Below are 15,107 nucleotides of genomic sequence, written 5' to 3'. Positions count from 1 at the left end.
GATTCGGTAAAAATATATCTTTAAAAAGAAAGTGTATAACACTCGTATTGTACATATATATATGTATTTTCAATTCTCACGTAATATTGAATATAAATAATATATATTAAAAAATATAAATAAATTATATTAAGATATAATATAGGCTGGTTTTTTTGACACTTGGGCACCTAATTGATAGGATGGGTATTTTTTTGTTTTTTTATAAATAGTATAGCCGACCGGCTATACTCGGTTTTTATTTTATTTTTAAAAAATAGTATCGCCGCTCGGCTATACACCGGTTTTTTAAAAAAAAAAGTGCAGCCGAGCGGCTGTACCATTTTTGACACGTGGGCACCTAATTTACTAGGAGGGGTTTTAAAAAAATCATATACTTCGGGCTGCGGCTATACTTTTTTTAAATGTTTATTTTAGAAACAGTATAGCCGATCGGCTATAATCCCTTTTTATGGTTATTAAAAATAGTCTAGCCGCGCGGCTATAATCTGGTGTTTTTTTCTTTGAAGACAGTAGCCCCCCGGCTCTACGGTTTTGACACGTGACGCCTATGGCTGGGTGGGTCTTTTTATATGCATTAGTATAGCCGGCCGGCTATAATCTATACTCCTTTTTAATGTTTATTTTCAAAATGGTATAGCCGACCGGCTATACGGTTTTTGACACGTGGCTCCTATGGTTAGTGGGTCTTTTTTATATATAAATAGTATAGCCGCCCGGCTATACTCAATTTTTCTAAATTTTTTAAAAACATAGCATACCCGGGCGGTTTTACTGGGCCATTTTTGTTTTAATTTCTTTGAATAGATTTATTTATTTGTTTGTTTTATATATAATCTCCAAGCGTGGCGTCCCCACACGTATGTCGTTGCCACGTTGCTCCCATGAGCCGGTCCGCACCCCACCGGTCTAGAGAATCAAATTACCAATTTGCCAATTTACCCTCGGGTGGGAGCTTAGAAGCATCCCTTTCCCCATTTCCACCGCTCCTCCATTCACACGCAGAGACAGAGTCTGAGTGTGGCGAGAGAAGATGATACCGCATCAATGGGGGTCTCCGTGCGGTAACCAATGCACCAACAAGTACGCAGCCCTTATGCAGATTCCATGTAACCCATTTTTATCTCCTCCTCACTCTCTATGCCTTTTTTTTAAAAAAATTTACTTCATGTTTTTCGTCTATTATCTTCCCTTCAATCGTTGTTGTTTTCCTCAATTAATTAGATTTTTGGTGCCCTTTTACTGTAAATTATTATTATTTATTTTGGTGCCCTTGTTTTGGCGCTAAAAAAATGAGACTGATTATCGTATTGGGCAGCCCTTAATTGACTAAACCGAACGTTTTATGGTCTAGTTCTGAATTGTACATTTTGTATGATAAATTTTGGTCAATTTAGCCCCCTGTTATGGCTGCATGTTTCCCTGCACGGTTGGGTTTGAATAATATGCTTTAGGTATGCCCAAGCACAAGAATTTGCGTGTGTTTTCTTTTGAAAATCTTGGTTTATTACAGGGTTCACTATAACTTGTGTGTTTCCTTGTAGGGCGAGTATTTTGCAAAAAGGGCTGTGACGCTGATGGAGAGACTTGGGAAGAATGTGAGTGTTACTTTGTTGTTCTACTCAGTTTCGTATGGTTTTGTGCTGTTTACATTATTTGTTTTCGGTTTAGCACCTTCGCAGACAACTTATATGAAACGACACTTCTAAGAACCTATCTTAATGCTGTGGGAAGTTACCTATCAACATATACTTTTTGGCTCGTCTATTAGCTTGGCTCTTATCAATCTGCATCTGAATCTTAATATGGAAGTAGACTATTGGTTTAGTGAGTTAGTACACTACAACATAGGAGTAGTACAAAATGTTGTTGAGATATGCTTCAAGTGATATAGCGAGTAGTTGTGCAGGCTTGGAGGAGTGCAATGAGATATGCTACAAGGATCCTGTTTTAAAGGACCGGCAATGGAGTGCTTGCATAGACCGTTCTCCTGGAGTTGACAGGTACTCAGAGGTATTTTGCCATCTACAGCTTGTCTTAGCATGTTAATGAAAAAAATTCTGGATGATAATATGAACATATGGTCATGTCGTGTGTATAAATTTATATGGCCTCTTGTATATCTCAAGTCCAAAAGTTGAAAGCGGGAAGTGTCAGTGTTGTTCACTATAATAGCCTCAGGATTCACTAAAATCATTTGTTCTTAGTAGAGCAGACTAGGAGTTGTAAATTTGTTTGTAAATGTTAAACTTAATGTGTTTTTAACTGACATTTTCTATAATTGACTAACCAAAAAAACAAGAAACATGCAGTTCCAGTATGATAATTATATTTAAGGTGAAAACTAGGAAAGCTTAAACTATCACTTTTGTCCAATGACAACCATAAGAATTGGTAATTTGGCACTGTATCTGATAGCTAAATGCTTCTTAATTTAAAATCTTGAATGGAGTGAATAGGTATGTTAATGCTTCCATCCTGCATTGAAAAGTCAATTGGTACCCTTGCGCATCATCCTCATTCAAAAGCATGGTTATGATTCAATGTACATTTTTTCAGACTGAGCAATTGCTGATCCAATTCTGTGTGCAGGAGTGCTTTCATGCTTGTGTATCTGGCTGTGGTTACAAGGTTAGTGTGGTCTCAATCCGTTGAAGTTCTGGTTACATTTTAATGCATTCTTATCTAGGATTGATATTTAGAAAGTTATAAAGTACAGATTTAATTTCCTTGATGCTGCAGTTTGATATTCGTCCAGACATAGCTGATAAAGTTCGTCCAAACAGGCGACCTAAGCCTCCTCCCCCTGTTCAAGAGCCAGCCTCACCGCCTGCTGAATCCAGAGCAGCCGGAGCAACGACTGAAGACATACTTAGCACTTCGGCATAGTGAGAGACAAACCTAACTATACTATAAAATGCTTACCAACGATTTAGTTAGTTAATAGGTTGGAGGATTAATTTTTCTTTTTGCCATTTTATATTGCTTTCAGATTAACTAACATCTGGGCATCCAGATTTTTTGACAGACAAGAAACACCGTGGAAATGTGAACTGTAAACTGGATCCCCTTTCTGTTTTATTGGTGACAATTGAATTGATATTCGATATATTCGCGAGTTCAATGTTTGAGAAGATACTTCAGAATTTGTTCACTATATGAATTCGTCTTGACCAAAGCTTTAGAAGTGGAGAACGGTATTGCCATGGATGTCATTAAATTTCCTATGCACCATTGAATGGCCTTGACACCAAATTTCACTAGTGGAGAAGCTCTGCCATGGACATGATTTAGAAGATTGACATTTCTTGTCAGTTTCATTATCTGCCTAAGTGCCTATTGTGAAACCTTAATGAATAATCTACTATTCTAGCGGTATTTTTTTGTTATATCGATAACGTTATAATCTAAACAACAAGGATGTGGTTTTCCACACACACTACCAAGGTGTCATGAGATTTGAACTTGAGAACACTGTTCTAGACGGGTTGGCATTCTCACAGTATTTCTAGATAATTTGATTTTAATTTTGCTAATTATGTTTTTGTTTTTCTGAATTGTTCATTGTGTTTGGTTTATCATTTTAAACTATTCTAAATTCATCAAATTTACAAGAGGGGAGACTTGAAACTCACGTCTGCCACTGTGTTTTGTAACTTTGTTGGATAATATTCATATTTTCAATTTCGAAAAAAAGAAAGAAAAAATACAGTACGTCAAAAATCTATTTTACAATTAATAATAATAAAAAACACGCAGAATAAAAGCAGCGACCCGCCAGTAAGTAAACCCAGAATAAATGAAGCGAAGTTTACCAAAACCCAAAGAAGACGGTCTCCGACCCTCTTCAATCATCGGAGAAAATCAAATAGCAGCACTCAAATCAAAATACGGGGCGCTTTGCGATCAGTCACACTTACAGTAAACATAGAAGAGTGCAATAAACTCAAATCTCACACCCTAGAGTTAAATTTCAGGCCCTTTTATTCACTTTATTGTTCTGTAATTTTCTATCAGAAGGGGCTTGAAGCTCTCAGAAGAAGAACCCTAGAATCAGAGCGGAAAAGAGATCGAATTTCTCAAAATGCCTCAGGTGAGGATCATAGCGAAGAATTTCATGGACATGGTGGCTGCCTTGCCCGCCATGAAGCTCGACAAGCTCTACGAGAACGCATTCATCTGCGAAGCCATTCTCAGGTCCCCTTCTTTATTTTTACTGCTTTTGTTACTCAATCTCAGTTTGCTTTCGCAATGTCGCCTGTAGCTTTATTACTTGAACGAGCCTGTAATCTTAAATGAGTTAGTGATCATGATATAGGTGCAATTTTCAGGTCTCTGCCACCGCTAGCCAAGAAATATGTCTTACAAATGCTATGCATCGAAGTTCCAGTGACTGCCAAATCAATGGAGGAGTGGGTGCTGCCGGATGGGGTCTCCAAACATAGAGTTGCTATTGATCGGCTAATTCAGTTGAGAATTTTCACTGAAACTGTTGACAGGTGATTCAAGCTTTCTTTTGGAACTAGTGTCTTGTATCAGTGCATACTTTTATGTTTCTTTGGAGCAACATAATGTATTTATTTTTCATTTTTTTTACTTTATGGCAGGAAGAGAGAAACAACTTACACATTAAATCCTATATTTCAGACTAATCTCAAGAAGCTTTTGCTATATGGGTAAGTGTTGGCTCTTTTACTTGCTACTCGTACAAAATTTGCAGGGTCTCTATTCATTATTTCATTTGTGCTACTATTCCTTATTTTTTAAACTCTAACAGAAAACAATGTCAGAAAGTATGTTCTCAGATTATAACGATAGATTTTTGGATACTGCAGTGTAGTTTTGCCAAGAGAACCGATGCCTTCGAACGTTACAGTGAGGCTCCCTAGCTCAGAGGATCTTGAGGCTTTTGCCCTAGAACAATGGGAGGTACAGAATTTATCCATATTTAAGTCAGGATTCTGTTTTCAGATTTTTTGGCCTGCCTCTGTATACCATGGCGATCTGTATGATGTGTAGCTGTAAATTAGACATTCACAACTTCTTATTGTGCAGTTCTGTAATTTGGGTTAGCCTTCTTAATGACTTTCTGTCATCTTATACCAGTGTTTCTTGCTGCAACTTATCAACTCATCTCAAATTGAAAGGCCGTCAAACATCAGTTCATCCATGATGAAAATTTTCCAGCGGGGTCTTTTGAGTCAAAGGTCCCTATTTTTGTATTATTATTTCTGGCAATACAAGCCTGTCTTTATTTTTCATAGCACTTTTTTGTATATCTGATTATGAGGTTTTGCATTTTTTGTTTGTACAGAGATAAAGAAGCTCCAAGATTAACTGAAAGTGGCTTCCAGTTCTTGGTATGCAGTAAATCTCTTCAACTGCTAGCATGCAGCACGTATGATGTTTCTTAGTTGTTACTAGACATTATTTCTGATATGTGAATAACCGCAGCTGATGGATACAAATGCGCAACTTTGGTACATCATCAGAGAATACATCTCTAACTCGGAGGTAGGGAATCATCAGATTTTTAATTGCTGGTGAACGTGATATCTTTTTGCTTGCTATAACTCTTATAAATACACTCTGAACTTTTAATAAAGACTCCAAATATGTTATCCAGCACTACAAACAGCAAGATTCAGAACTGATTTCTGATCAAATTTCACATTTTTGTTCCAAAGCAGTTTGAAGGTTTTTTCAATTTTTTTTTCAGAGCTTAATCATTCATATGGTAGAGCATTCAAGTTAGAAGTTGAAAAGTACATAATGACTATGTTGTTTGTGATTTTGAGAGTTGCCTGCTTCACTTGTGTATTGAGATGAAGCTAGTCCAACTTAAGTATATTCTTCACAATAGCTTCTGTTCATTAGTTTCATCTTTTATCTGGTCTCTTATTATTATTATTATTTTGGTGCAGGAGCGTGGGGTAGATTCTGCAGATTTGATTTCATTCCTGCTGGAGCTTAGTTTTCATGTTACAGGCGAGGTATAAACTTTTGCACTAAATGTTTCCATAGGTATTTTCTGTAGAATTATTTTTATTATTTATTTTGTCAGTAACTGTTTCCTTCCATGTAGGAAGTTTCTCTCACTTTTCGTTGTACTTTTCTTTATGTGTTAGGCATATAACATAAATACATTGACTGAGGTTCAGAAGAATACGATCAAGGATCTTGCAGATTTAGGATTGGTCAAACTTCAGCAGGTTATACTTTTGTGCTTTAATCTTGGTATAGAATGTTCTAATAATCTCCCAGCTGATAGTTTAACTATTTCTTCATCGAAGTTTTAAATTGTTGTCTTTTTGGTGCTTATTCAGGGTCGTAAGGACAGTTGGTTTATACCTACTAGATTAGCTACTAATCTTTCAGTGAGCTTGACAGACTCATCATCGAGGAAACAGGTGTGCAATTTGTACTCATTTTAGCTCTGTCTCTAATTGATTTTTCTTTGTTCATGTTCTGCAACTGATTCCTTATCATCAATCATTTGCCTGAATGTGCTTTTCACCATGAAGAAAAAACATTGTCAACTAGTTGCACTTTTTATTTTCCTACTTGTCCAAGCACATATGAGAAACTAATCTGCTCTCAAACTTGAGCTCAACTTTTGAAGGGTGATGGTGTTGGGAGATATATAGTTATAGATATTCTTAAGCATACAAAAATAAAAGAAAGAAACGTAAATAAATTCATCCTAGGTGACTGACTGTTTGGATGCTAGCCGACATTTAAATCTTAAAACCAGCCTTAGTTGAATTCCTCTGTTTGCTAGAAATTTACCTCTATGTGCTTCTAAACTTTTTCAAATTATTATGTAATGTAATCTTTAATTCTCAACATGACTAGGAATATCATGCTTTTTGCACTTGCTCAGCTTGTACGTTTTACATATTTTTATCCTCCAAAGAAAAGCTGTGTGCATTTTCATGGCTATATATGGTTACAATTTTTTCCCTCAATTTTTGTTTAGGGATTTGTAGTTGTGGAAACAAACTTCAGGCTGTATGCCTACTCAACATCTAAATTACATTGTGAAATTTTACGTCTTTTCTCAAGGTATGCTGACTGACCCCTTGATCAATCTTTTAATATCTGGTTTCTTTTACTCACAAGACATGTGAAAGAAGCATGCCATGCTAGTAATATTTTATTATCTGTTTAATCATGTCCTAGACATTACTGAACGTATGAAGAGATGCATATTTTTCTTTTCCAATGTATTCAAGATGTTAGGAGAAGAAAACCTAGAAAGAAAGCAATCAAGAAACTTTATGTACCCAAAAAATAATTATAGGCAACTATAAAAGCACTTCCCTGGTTGTTTTTTTTTCGCTAAGAGCAAAGACTTAGCAAATGCATTTTTGGATCTCCTGCCCCTGAATTTTCTCCTTCTAGGAGTCAGGCTGGGGGGAGAGGTAGCATTTGGCTACAATGGATGGTCTTTTTTTGTTGTTGTTGTTGTTGTTGTTGTTGTTGTGTTTAATTGGTAAAATGTACTTCTTATTCTACTTGCTGACCTCTTAGGTAAGATTTTATAATTACTATTGCTATATTTTTCTTTTTCTACTATGTGCAGGGTAGAATATCAACTTCCAAACCTTATAGTTGGAGCAATAACAAAAGAAAGTTTGTATAGTGCTTTTGAAAATGGCATCACTGCAGATCAGGCAATATTGTCTTTTAGTTATTGTACTTTTATTTATTTTCAGTATGAATTATAGCACTTTTGTCTTTGTTTTGTCTTTTCATGGAAAAAGGGTGGTGTATTAGTTGAGAGACCCGGGTAAAAAATAATAAAAAGAAAGAAAGAAAAAGAGTGCAGAGATAGAGCCTTTCGCTTCACATTAAGAATAAAGATGTTCTTTTATAGTATTTTCTTGGCTTTTTCTTCATTCTAGCTTCGGGTCTTCCTTGTCTAGAAGATTTTTCAACTTCCAATATGCTCAGATTAATGAGTGTACATTCCATGTGTGCCTGAAAAAGGGAAAATTGAAACTTAAAGTCCAATTCATGTCTAAAGATGTGGCTTTAAATTGCTAAGCACCTTTCTCTGTCTGTACACACACACCCTCCCAAGTCCACGCATGTAAATTACGTGGTGTACTATCACATGGCAGAAATGGGTTGTTGATACTTTCTGGAATGTTGGAAGTCTAAATTTTGTAAAACCTCTTTTTTGGCAGATAATTTCTTTTCTTCAGCAGAATGCACATCCACGTGTTGCAGAGAGAGTACCATCTGTACCTGAGAATGTCACAGATCAGGTCAGATCCTTCTCTTCTTCTTGTTTGAATTCAGCCAGATATTGTGTGAGTTCAATTTGCCTGATTCTGATTGGAAACTTCCCCGCATCAAGCTCTGCTATGCTCTTTTATCAATATAAGGAAGCTCTCTAAATATCGTAGTAATTAACTATGTAGCAAGGGATTACCAGTTATCTTAGTATTCTGACATTTTGGATTACACTCGTATCTGACAGATTAGGCTGTGGGAAACAGATCTGAATAGGGTTGAGATGACTCCAGCGTATCATTATGATGGATTTCCATCCAGGGTGACAATCCAGCTTATCACAGTGATGTGTACATTTGGTTTTGTAATCTTAAGATTTGTAAGATTTCCTTTTTATATCTGCCAGGATCTCTTTGAGGGTGCTTCTGACTTTGCACGAGGCTATAATGCTCTGCTATGGGAGGATCCAGAGGATTCAAAGAAGATGTCTTTAGTGGTCAAGGCAGAAAACCATGTGCACATGCGAGAATATCTTAGCCGTCAAAGGCAGTAGCCCTGATACCAATTTTGCAGAACTCAAGTAGGAACTCGTAAACCTTGCTGCAGCAGAAAATGCTTGGTCTTGATCGTGGAGGCTGTTATTTATGAGTTTTCTTCTCTTATAGCTGGAATTGCTTGTGAAGTCATACCTTTGACAGTATTAATAATTTAAGGTGGAGAAGTTGCGATCAGATGATTGGCATGTTGCAGCAAAAATTTCAGGATCGATGAGTTCAGCTTGTGAAAGAAAAGGGCTGCTTAATGGAAGAGGCTCCGCCATCGAGTTAAGCTTATGGTGCATCCAAATTGATCCACACATCTTTGCTGAATTTATCTATACGCTTGGAGATGTAAAATATACTGCTGAAGCTGACGATAAATTTTTTAAAATTGAAAGAGAAGAGGGGTCATTGCCCTGCTTGTATTCGTTCACAGACGGTGGCTTATGGCATTCAAATTTGCTTTGCAATTAATTATTCGGGAAGTTAATTGATTCTCTTATAAAATTTTGGTTGCTTTTTTTTGTATGTCATGTTTTATATACGAGAAAAAGTCTTTAACGTCGTGTTGTCGGACCCATACATCAGTTTTATGTGTCTCCTTTCCACTGTCATTGTCGCTAAAAAGAAGGAAAATAACAAAATTGAAATTGCAATGGACAGAACGGTTTCCTAGTAGAAGTTTTTACATTTCTATTGAAATTGCACAACATTTCTCCTCTTTCAGCCTTATATGCTGTGAAAGGTCAGCCCCATGGAGTGGTGAGCTTAAGATGTCTGTATATTTAAATAGTATAGCCGCGCGGCTATACTTTTTAAATATATCCCCATGTCGTATATTCGAAAATATGGCCGCCGAATATACTTTTTAAATACATCTCACATGTCATATGTTTAACAGTATAGCCGGCTATACTCTTCAAATATATTCGACATGTATATATAATTATTATAGTCCGGCGGCTATACTGTTGAATATGTGTACAACGTATAGCCGTACGGCTATACTCTAAAATAAATTTAAACACCGTACAGCCGCGCAGCTATACTATTTTTCAAAACTTTTTTATAAACTCCGTATAGCCGTGCGGCTGTACTAACGCGGCTATACTATTTTTAAATAAAGATAAAAACCTGGTATAGCCAGGCGGCTATACTATAGGAAACAATCAAAAAACCGCGAACCGCGTGTACCGGTATAGCCGGACGCTGACGTGTCAGAAACCGGTATAGCCGACCGGCTATACGATTTTTATTTTCTTAAAATAAACACACACAACCGGGTATAACCGCTCGGCTATACTATTTTTAAAAACATGAAAAAACTGATTATAGCCGCCCGGCGATACTATATTTCCTTCTTTATTTTATTTTTTTTGTTTTAAAGGTTAAGCTCAATTATTTTTCTTTTAATTACATAATCTATTTTATAAGTTAAATTTCTATTAACATAAGAAAAACATAAGGTTAATACCTTGGTCCTTATTTAGAAAATAAAATTAATAAATACATTGCTGCGAGATGATTTGAATTTTATGAAAACCTGGAATTACATAGAAATTACATCAAATTAAATTCAAAGGCGAATAAATTGGAAAGAAAAAAAACTATTTAACAAAATAAATTCAAAGGCCAATAAATTGGGGAAAAAGAAAAGAAATGTTGCTGCCCAGGATCGAACTGGAGACCTTTAGTGTGTAAGACTAACGTGATAACCACTACACCACAGCAACCCGTTGATGGAAACCTCGCACAAAAAACCTTTAAATTAATGCTCTTGTTTTTGTATCGTTGGCGTCTTTGTTCCTGCCACCTCATGAGGGAACAGGCCAACATATTACACGATAAAATCCACACACCCGGAAAAAATCATATTAAAAGACGCATTAGTCAGTTTCTCAGAAATTTCCTGCTTGGCGCCAAATTTCTAGTTGTACTTGTATCCCTCTCTTAAAGATTAAGAAAAATTTAAGAAGTAAAAACATCATCCAACTTAAATGCGATCAGGCAGTTGTACCAGTCATTTGCATGGGGGGCGCTTGGTTAATTTCATTATTTCTGGATTTTTGTTACATGATTGAAGTTTTTTTAGCTTGAATAGGATTTGAGGTCCAATTTTAATATATTAGCTTGGTGGGTTTTCTTGCTTTTTGTCCAAGTGCCGTGACAAAGAAGACTACAATGGTAACAATTGCAAGAATATGCCTGCAGTCACTACTTAAATTAGTGAATTCAGTTTTGGGAATGGTTGGAATTGCAATGGTTTTGTATGGTCTTTGGATGGTTAGAGTTTGGCTGAGGGACATGGACAGTTCATCCGTTGATCAATATGATGCTGCTGCTGCTGCTGCTCCATGGTAAGCAAAAGCAAAACCAAATTCCATTGCTGACAGATTTTCGCTGCAGAAACAGATTCTCTGTGTTTTACAGATACCGAAATCATCACTATTTGTGTTTTTTATGTGTGTGTTTAATGCAGGTTTATATGCACTTTTCTTGGCGCTGGTGTTTTCTTGTGTGCCATTACATGCATAGGTTATCTTGCTGCAAAATTTGCACATGGTTGTTGCCTCTCTTGCGTATCCTTTATCATATGTGTGTGTGTGTGTGTGTGTAGATATACATACCTGTTTTTGAACATATGTTGACCTTGAACCAACTAGTATATGTTGATCATCTTTATTGTTCTTCTGTTGGAGACTGCGATGGCTGCAGATATACTCCTAAATTCAGACTGGGAGAAGGTAAACCATCTTAGCAAACAGGCTTACAATATTCCTCCAAAATCAAGTGTTTCTTACTTTCCATATAACTTTGTTCTTCATTTTTCAGGATTTACCCTATGACACTACAGGAAAGTTCCATGATTTCAAAGATTTCGTGAAGTCAAATTTCGACATGTTTAAGTGGATTGGCTTGTTGATCGTCTTAGCACAGGTGCTTTTGTGTTTGATGTTTTTGTTCAAGCCACATTTATTTTCAAATAACAGTATAACCAGTGTGCTGAAACTGAAACCATATTATTTCCTGAACTGCATTTAAATCCAGGTAGTTAAAATTAAAAATTTATTATTTATTTTCCTCAAAATCTCATGGATAGTTTAGACCTCTGTGATGTGATAAAGTCCATAATCTGCAGGGGTTTTCAATCTTATTGGCATTGGCTCTAAGGTCTGTAGAGCCAAACCAAGGATCCAGCTATGATAGCGAGGAAGAGTGTCCCCCAGCAAGACTCCCACTCATAAACCCTAATGAACCGCTGGAATATATCGTTGCAGCCAAGAATAATAATTGGAATGTAAGAATTCATGCCTTACTTGCATATCCCACTCACTATTTGAGTTTTATGAGACATTTTCTTGTTTATGAATTTAACTTTTGATGCCTCATTTTTCTGTTTATCTTTCTCAGTCAAACAAGTGAAGAGATCAAAGATACTTGAGCTTTGTGAAAGAAGTTTATGGAATATGCAGTTACTGGTTGACATAGTACTTATGATGCTACTAATTGTCAACAGAAGCTTGTGAGAAATGGGTTTCAAGTCTGGATATGTCAACCATGTTGTCCTTTGTCTTTGGTTCTGCATTATGGTTCTTTATGTTGTCTGCTTTGCTACCTCAGTTTAGTTCTTTTGGTTAAATAAATATCTTTTCCATCTTTAGAATGAAGAGAATAAAGACAAAAGAAAGAGAAAAATATGAACTAACTTTATCTATTTATAATGTAGTTCATAACTTAAACAAATGTTCTTTCCCAATTGCTAATAAATGAATAAATAACTTCCTGTTGCTCAGTCTAAAGTCTATACTACAATACAATGTAAGATCTCACTCCTCAAATGTTACAAACAATCCAAGGAAAAATGTTACAAACAAAAGCAAATAAGAAAGGAAAAACCAGTAACCCATAAAGAACCGGGACATGATACAAAACGGAAGAAATTTTGGAGAAGAGAGCGTCTATTCAGATTTTGATGGCTTTCTCTTCATTCGACTGAACGGCCCGACTGTTCGATCCATTATGTACATGTAGATGACTTGGCTCCAAGATTTATACGACTCCAAACCCTCATAGTATTCTGGTGCAATGCCCTTCACCTTATGGAGCTTGCTCCCTGAAATTCTGGGGAAATCATGGTGCTCATTGTGGTACCCCACGCTCCAAGTCAGGAGATTAAGAGGGCCATAGTAAGAATATGTCTCTTGATCAGGGTTGAAGACATAATGCTCTGAAATGAAGTGACCAGCCATTGGGTGCATCCCACCCCCAACAAATGTAGAGAGGATCAAATAAGCAAAAGATTTCCACCCACAAAAATAGACCATGGAAACATCAAGGGCTATCTGAATGAAAAGGTTGAGGAACTCCCAATAACCAGGGGGCTTTGGTTTGAGAAACACAGGCCGAAGAGCATAGAAGAAGAGCTGAAGGAGAACCCATATGGCTTTTTTAACCACATTTGTCACCAAATGGGCTTCAACCTTGCTCGGGATGTCCATATCAATTCCGTCTACTCCTTGAAAACGGTGGTGCTCAAGGTGATATTTTTGGAAGGTGACAGACATGGGAACACCGATTGGGAGGTTAGCAAAAATACCGAGCCAACGGTTGTAGACTGGAGTTGAGAAGGCAAGATTGTGACTGAGCTCATGGATGGCCAAGAAGAGGTTGTGGTTGAGGAAAGAGCCAAAGAAGTAGGCTATTGCCAGTATCTTCAGCCAGCCTGCATTGTGGAGGGCTGTAGCAGTCCAGAGCTGAAGCAAGACAACCACTGTAATCTGGAGCACCATGATTTCATTCAAAGATCATTAATATAAAAAATATAAGACAGCTGATGGAGAAGCGTAAGTTCCATTTTATCTCAAACCAGAACACTAACTAATACTCATATGTTTCCAGACTGACAAAAGCCTGTCAGTTTACAAGTTGATTTAGGTTCTGGAAACCGAATCAGAAAAAACCACACCGAAACCAGTACATTAGCAGCATAACTCACCACTAATTAAAAACCCAATTTTCATGGACTTAAACAGAACTCTGCAAATTAGTAGGTTGAACTATGTTCTAAAAATCGAGTCAGCATGTCTCCGATATACGGTTCTTTGTGCATTTTGAGAGTCCATTCACACAAAAGTATGAGGAAACATAATTCATAGCATTACAAAACCCCAACAGCATGCCCATTTATTCATAACATCTTAGAACAGCATAGTCGCTGTAAAAGAGGACAGTTAGGAAGAAAGCTCAATTCTTTGGCTACCCAACTCAACATATGTCAACTAGTTTATTTCTATATCCTTGACAGAGACACTTGACAATCAAGTAAGAAACAATGACACCTCATTCCACACAAGCAATGCTGCACGCGATGTAGAATTTGTAAAATCACTAACTGTTCGAAAATGGATCCGGGACTCATACTCAATTTTCAATACAAAGATTTTTATTTTTATTTTTTTTAAGAAAAAAGAATTAACTAGAAAGAGACGCGTGCATTGAAATTGCATAATAGAATTCCGAAAGCAGAAAACTTCCAATACCCAAATGCAGAAAAGAGCAAAAATCATCCCTCATATTTTTGAACTCACCTACATTGTCTCAGATCTAAAACCAATGGAAAACAACCGAAAAGAGGCAATACACGAAAAACCCAACAAAATGTCAATCACATACACAAAAACAAACTCAGATATGCATGAAAAGAACTTGTTTGTGGAAGTACCTTGAGGAAAGCCCAGGGGTCAGGACCAAAGAGCTCCTTTATCTGAGGGTACTGAGAGAGGATCTGACGGCGCCTAGAAGCGTGAGGCTCATCTGTATAAGACCAAAAAAAGTCAGTGGCCATCACTCCCTCCTCTTCTGCCTCTCCCTGTCCCCCTCTTCCCATCTCTCCTTTCTTTCTTTCTTTCCCTCTTTTCCTGCGTTTCTCTCTCTCCCTCTGATATAAATACGTTTGTTCTTCTTCCTTTCCTGGTTATCTTATAAATCTGATGGGTTGGTTTGTTTGTTATTGAAATAAATTATGGGTTGGGTTGGGTTGGGTTGAGAACTTAAAAGAATAGTATAGAATACTTGGATTGTGTTTAAAATTGGCAAAAGGAGGAGGCTGTGACTAAAATTAGAGAGGAGAGACAAAAGAGCGTTTCTGTGATGTGTGGACTGTGGCCGATTTAACAGCTGGGAATTGTAAATTGACAAACTTCTTGTTGGACTTTCTTTGCCAATTGGGTCCTTTCCACCTTCCCACTGGTTTCCAATCTTTGTATGTTTTTCGTATCCATGAATTACAGAGAGAAAAAAGCCACGGAAACTAAAAATTATTCTAAA

The 15,107-nt window shown here is 36.8% G+C and overlaps 4 protein-coding genes and 1 non-coding gene across 13 annotated transcripts; 3 read left to right on the top strand and 2 right to left on the bottom strand.

Annotated features, from left to right (window-relative positions):
• The first annotated feature begins 946 nt into the window (after positions 1-946).
• On the top strand, positions 947-3,109 carry LOC103324746 (defensin-like protein). Of its 7 annotated transcripts, none has more exons than XM_089048156.1 (6): positions 947-1,109; positions 1,545-1,598; positions 1,910-2,003; positions 2,593-2,631; positions 2,787-2,888; positions 3,017-3,109. In XM_089048156.1, coding segments are annotated over exons 1-6 (366 nt in total). In that variant the 5' UTR covers positions 947-1,033; the 3' UTR covers positions 3,018-3,109. The 7 variants fall into 7 exon arrangements, with proteins under 7 accessions (XP_088904282.1, XP_088904281.1, XP_008225068.1 ...); XM_089048155.1 differs by having other exon boundaries at positions 948-1,109; positions 2,993-3,109; XM_008226846.3 differs by having other exon boundaries at positions 949-1,109; positions 1,910-2,013; positions 2,560-2,631; positions 2,743-2,888.
• A 667-nt stretch (positions 3,110-3,776) lies between these two features.
• Positions 3,777-9,287, top strand: LOC103324745 (transcription factor-like protein). 3 transcript variants are annotated; one of them, XM_089048153.1, is made up of 16 exons: positions 3,777-4,197; positions 4,332-4,499; positions 4,608-4,676; positions 4,836-4,929; positions 5,107-5,207; positions 5,315-5,360; positions 5,455-5,514; positions 5,925-5,993; positions 6,129-6,212; positions 6,327-6,410; positions 6,980-7,065; positions 7,586-7,676; positions 8,193-8,273; positions 8,489-8,563; positions 8,648-8,821; positions 8,907-9,287. In XM_089048153.1, the coding sequence occupies exons 1-15, from the start codon at positions 4,085-4,087 to the stop codon at positions 8,792-8,794; spliced, it is 1,368 nt and encodes a 455-aa protein (XP_088904279.1). In that variant the 5' UTR covers positions 3,777-4,084; the 3' UTR covers positions 8,795-8,821; positions 8,907-9,287. The 3 variants fall into 3 exon arrangements, with proteins under 3 accessions (XP_088904279.1, XP_008225066.2, XP_088904280.1); XM_008226844.3 differs by having other exon boundaries at positions 8,648-9,287; XM_089048154.1 differs by having other exon boundaries at positions 3,781-4,197; positions 4,319-4,499; positions 8,648-9,287.
• A 1,153-nt stretch (positions 9,288-10,440) lies between these two features.
• On the bottom strand, positions 10,441-10,513 carry TRNAV-UAC (transfer RNA valine (anticodon UAC)). Its single transcript has one exon. It is a non-coding gene; the product is annotated as a tRNA-Val (tRNA).
• A 253-nt stretch (positions 10,514-10,766) lies between these two features.
• On the top strand, positions 10,767-12,486 carry LOC103324744 (tetraspanin-19-like). The gene is made up of 6 exons (XM_008226843.3): positions 10,767-11,137; positions 11,260-11,359; positions 11,444-11,524; positions 11,613-11,717; positions 11,920-12,078; positions 12,192-12,486. The coding sequence occupies exons 1-6, from the start codon at positions 10,962-10,964 to the stop codon at positions 12,201-12,203; spliced, it is 633 nt and encodes a 210-aa protein (XP_008225065.2). The 5' UTR covers positions 10,767-10,961; the 3' UTR covers positions 12,204-12,486.
• On the bottom strand, positions 12,479-14,791 carry DES-1-LIKE (fatty acid desaturase family protein). Its single transcript, XM_008226842.2, has 2 exons — positions 14,503-14,791; positions 12,479-13,558 (listed from the first exon to the last, which is right to left on the bottom strand). Exons 1-2 carry the CDS (start codon positions 14,665-14,667, stop codon positions 12,740-12,742), a joined length of 984 nt encoding a protein of 327 aa, XP_008225064.1. The 5' UTR covers positions 14,668-14,791; the 3' UTR covers positions 12,479-12,739.
• Between the last annotated feature and the right edge of the window lie 316 nt (positions 14,792-15,107).

Source organism: Prunus mume, linkage group LG3 (assembly GCF_029339155.1).
Source record: "Prunus mume cultivar Tortuosa linkage group LG3, ASM2933915v1, whole genome shotgun sequence".
Classification (NCBI taxonomy): domain Eukaryota; kingdom Viridiplantae; phylum Streptophyta; class Magnoliopsida; order Rosales; family Rosaceae; genus Prunus; species Prunus mume.
The sequence above is the reverse complement of the archived record's forward strand: the minus strand, read 5'-3'. Positions and strand labels throughout refer to the sequence as shown.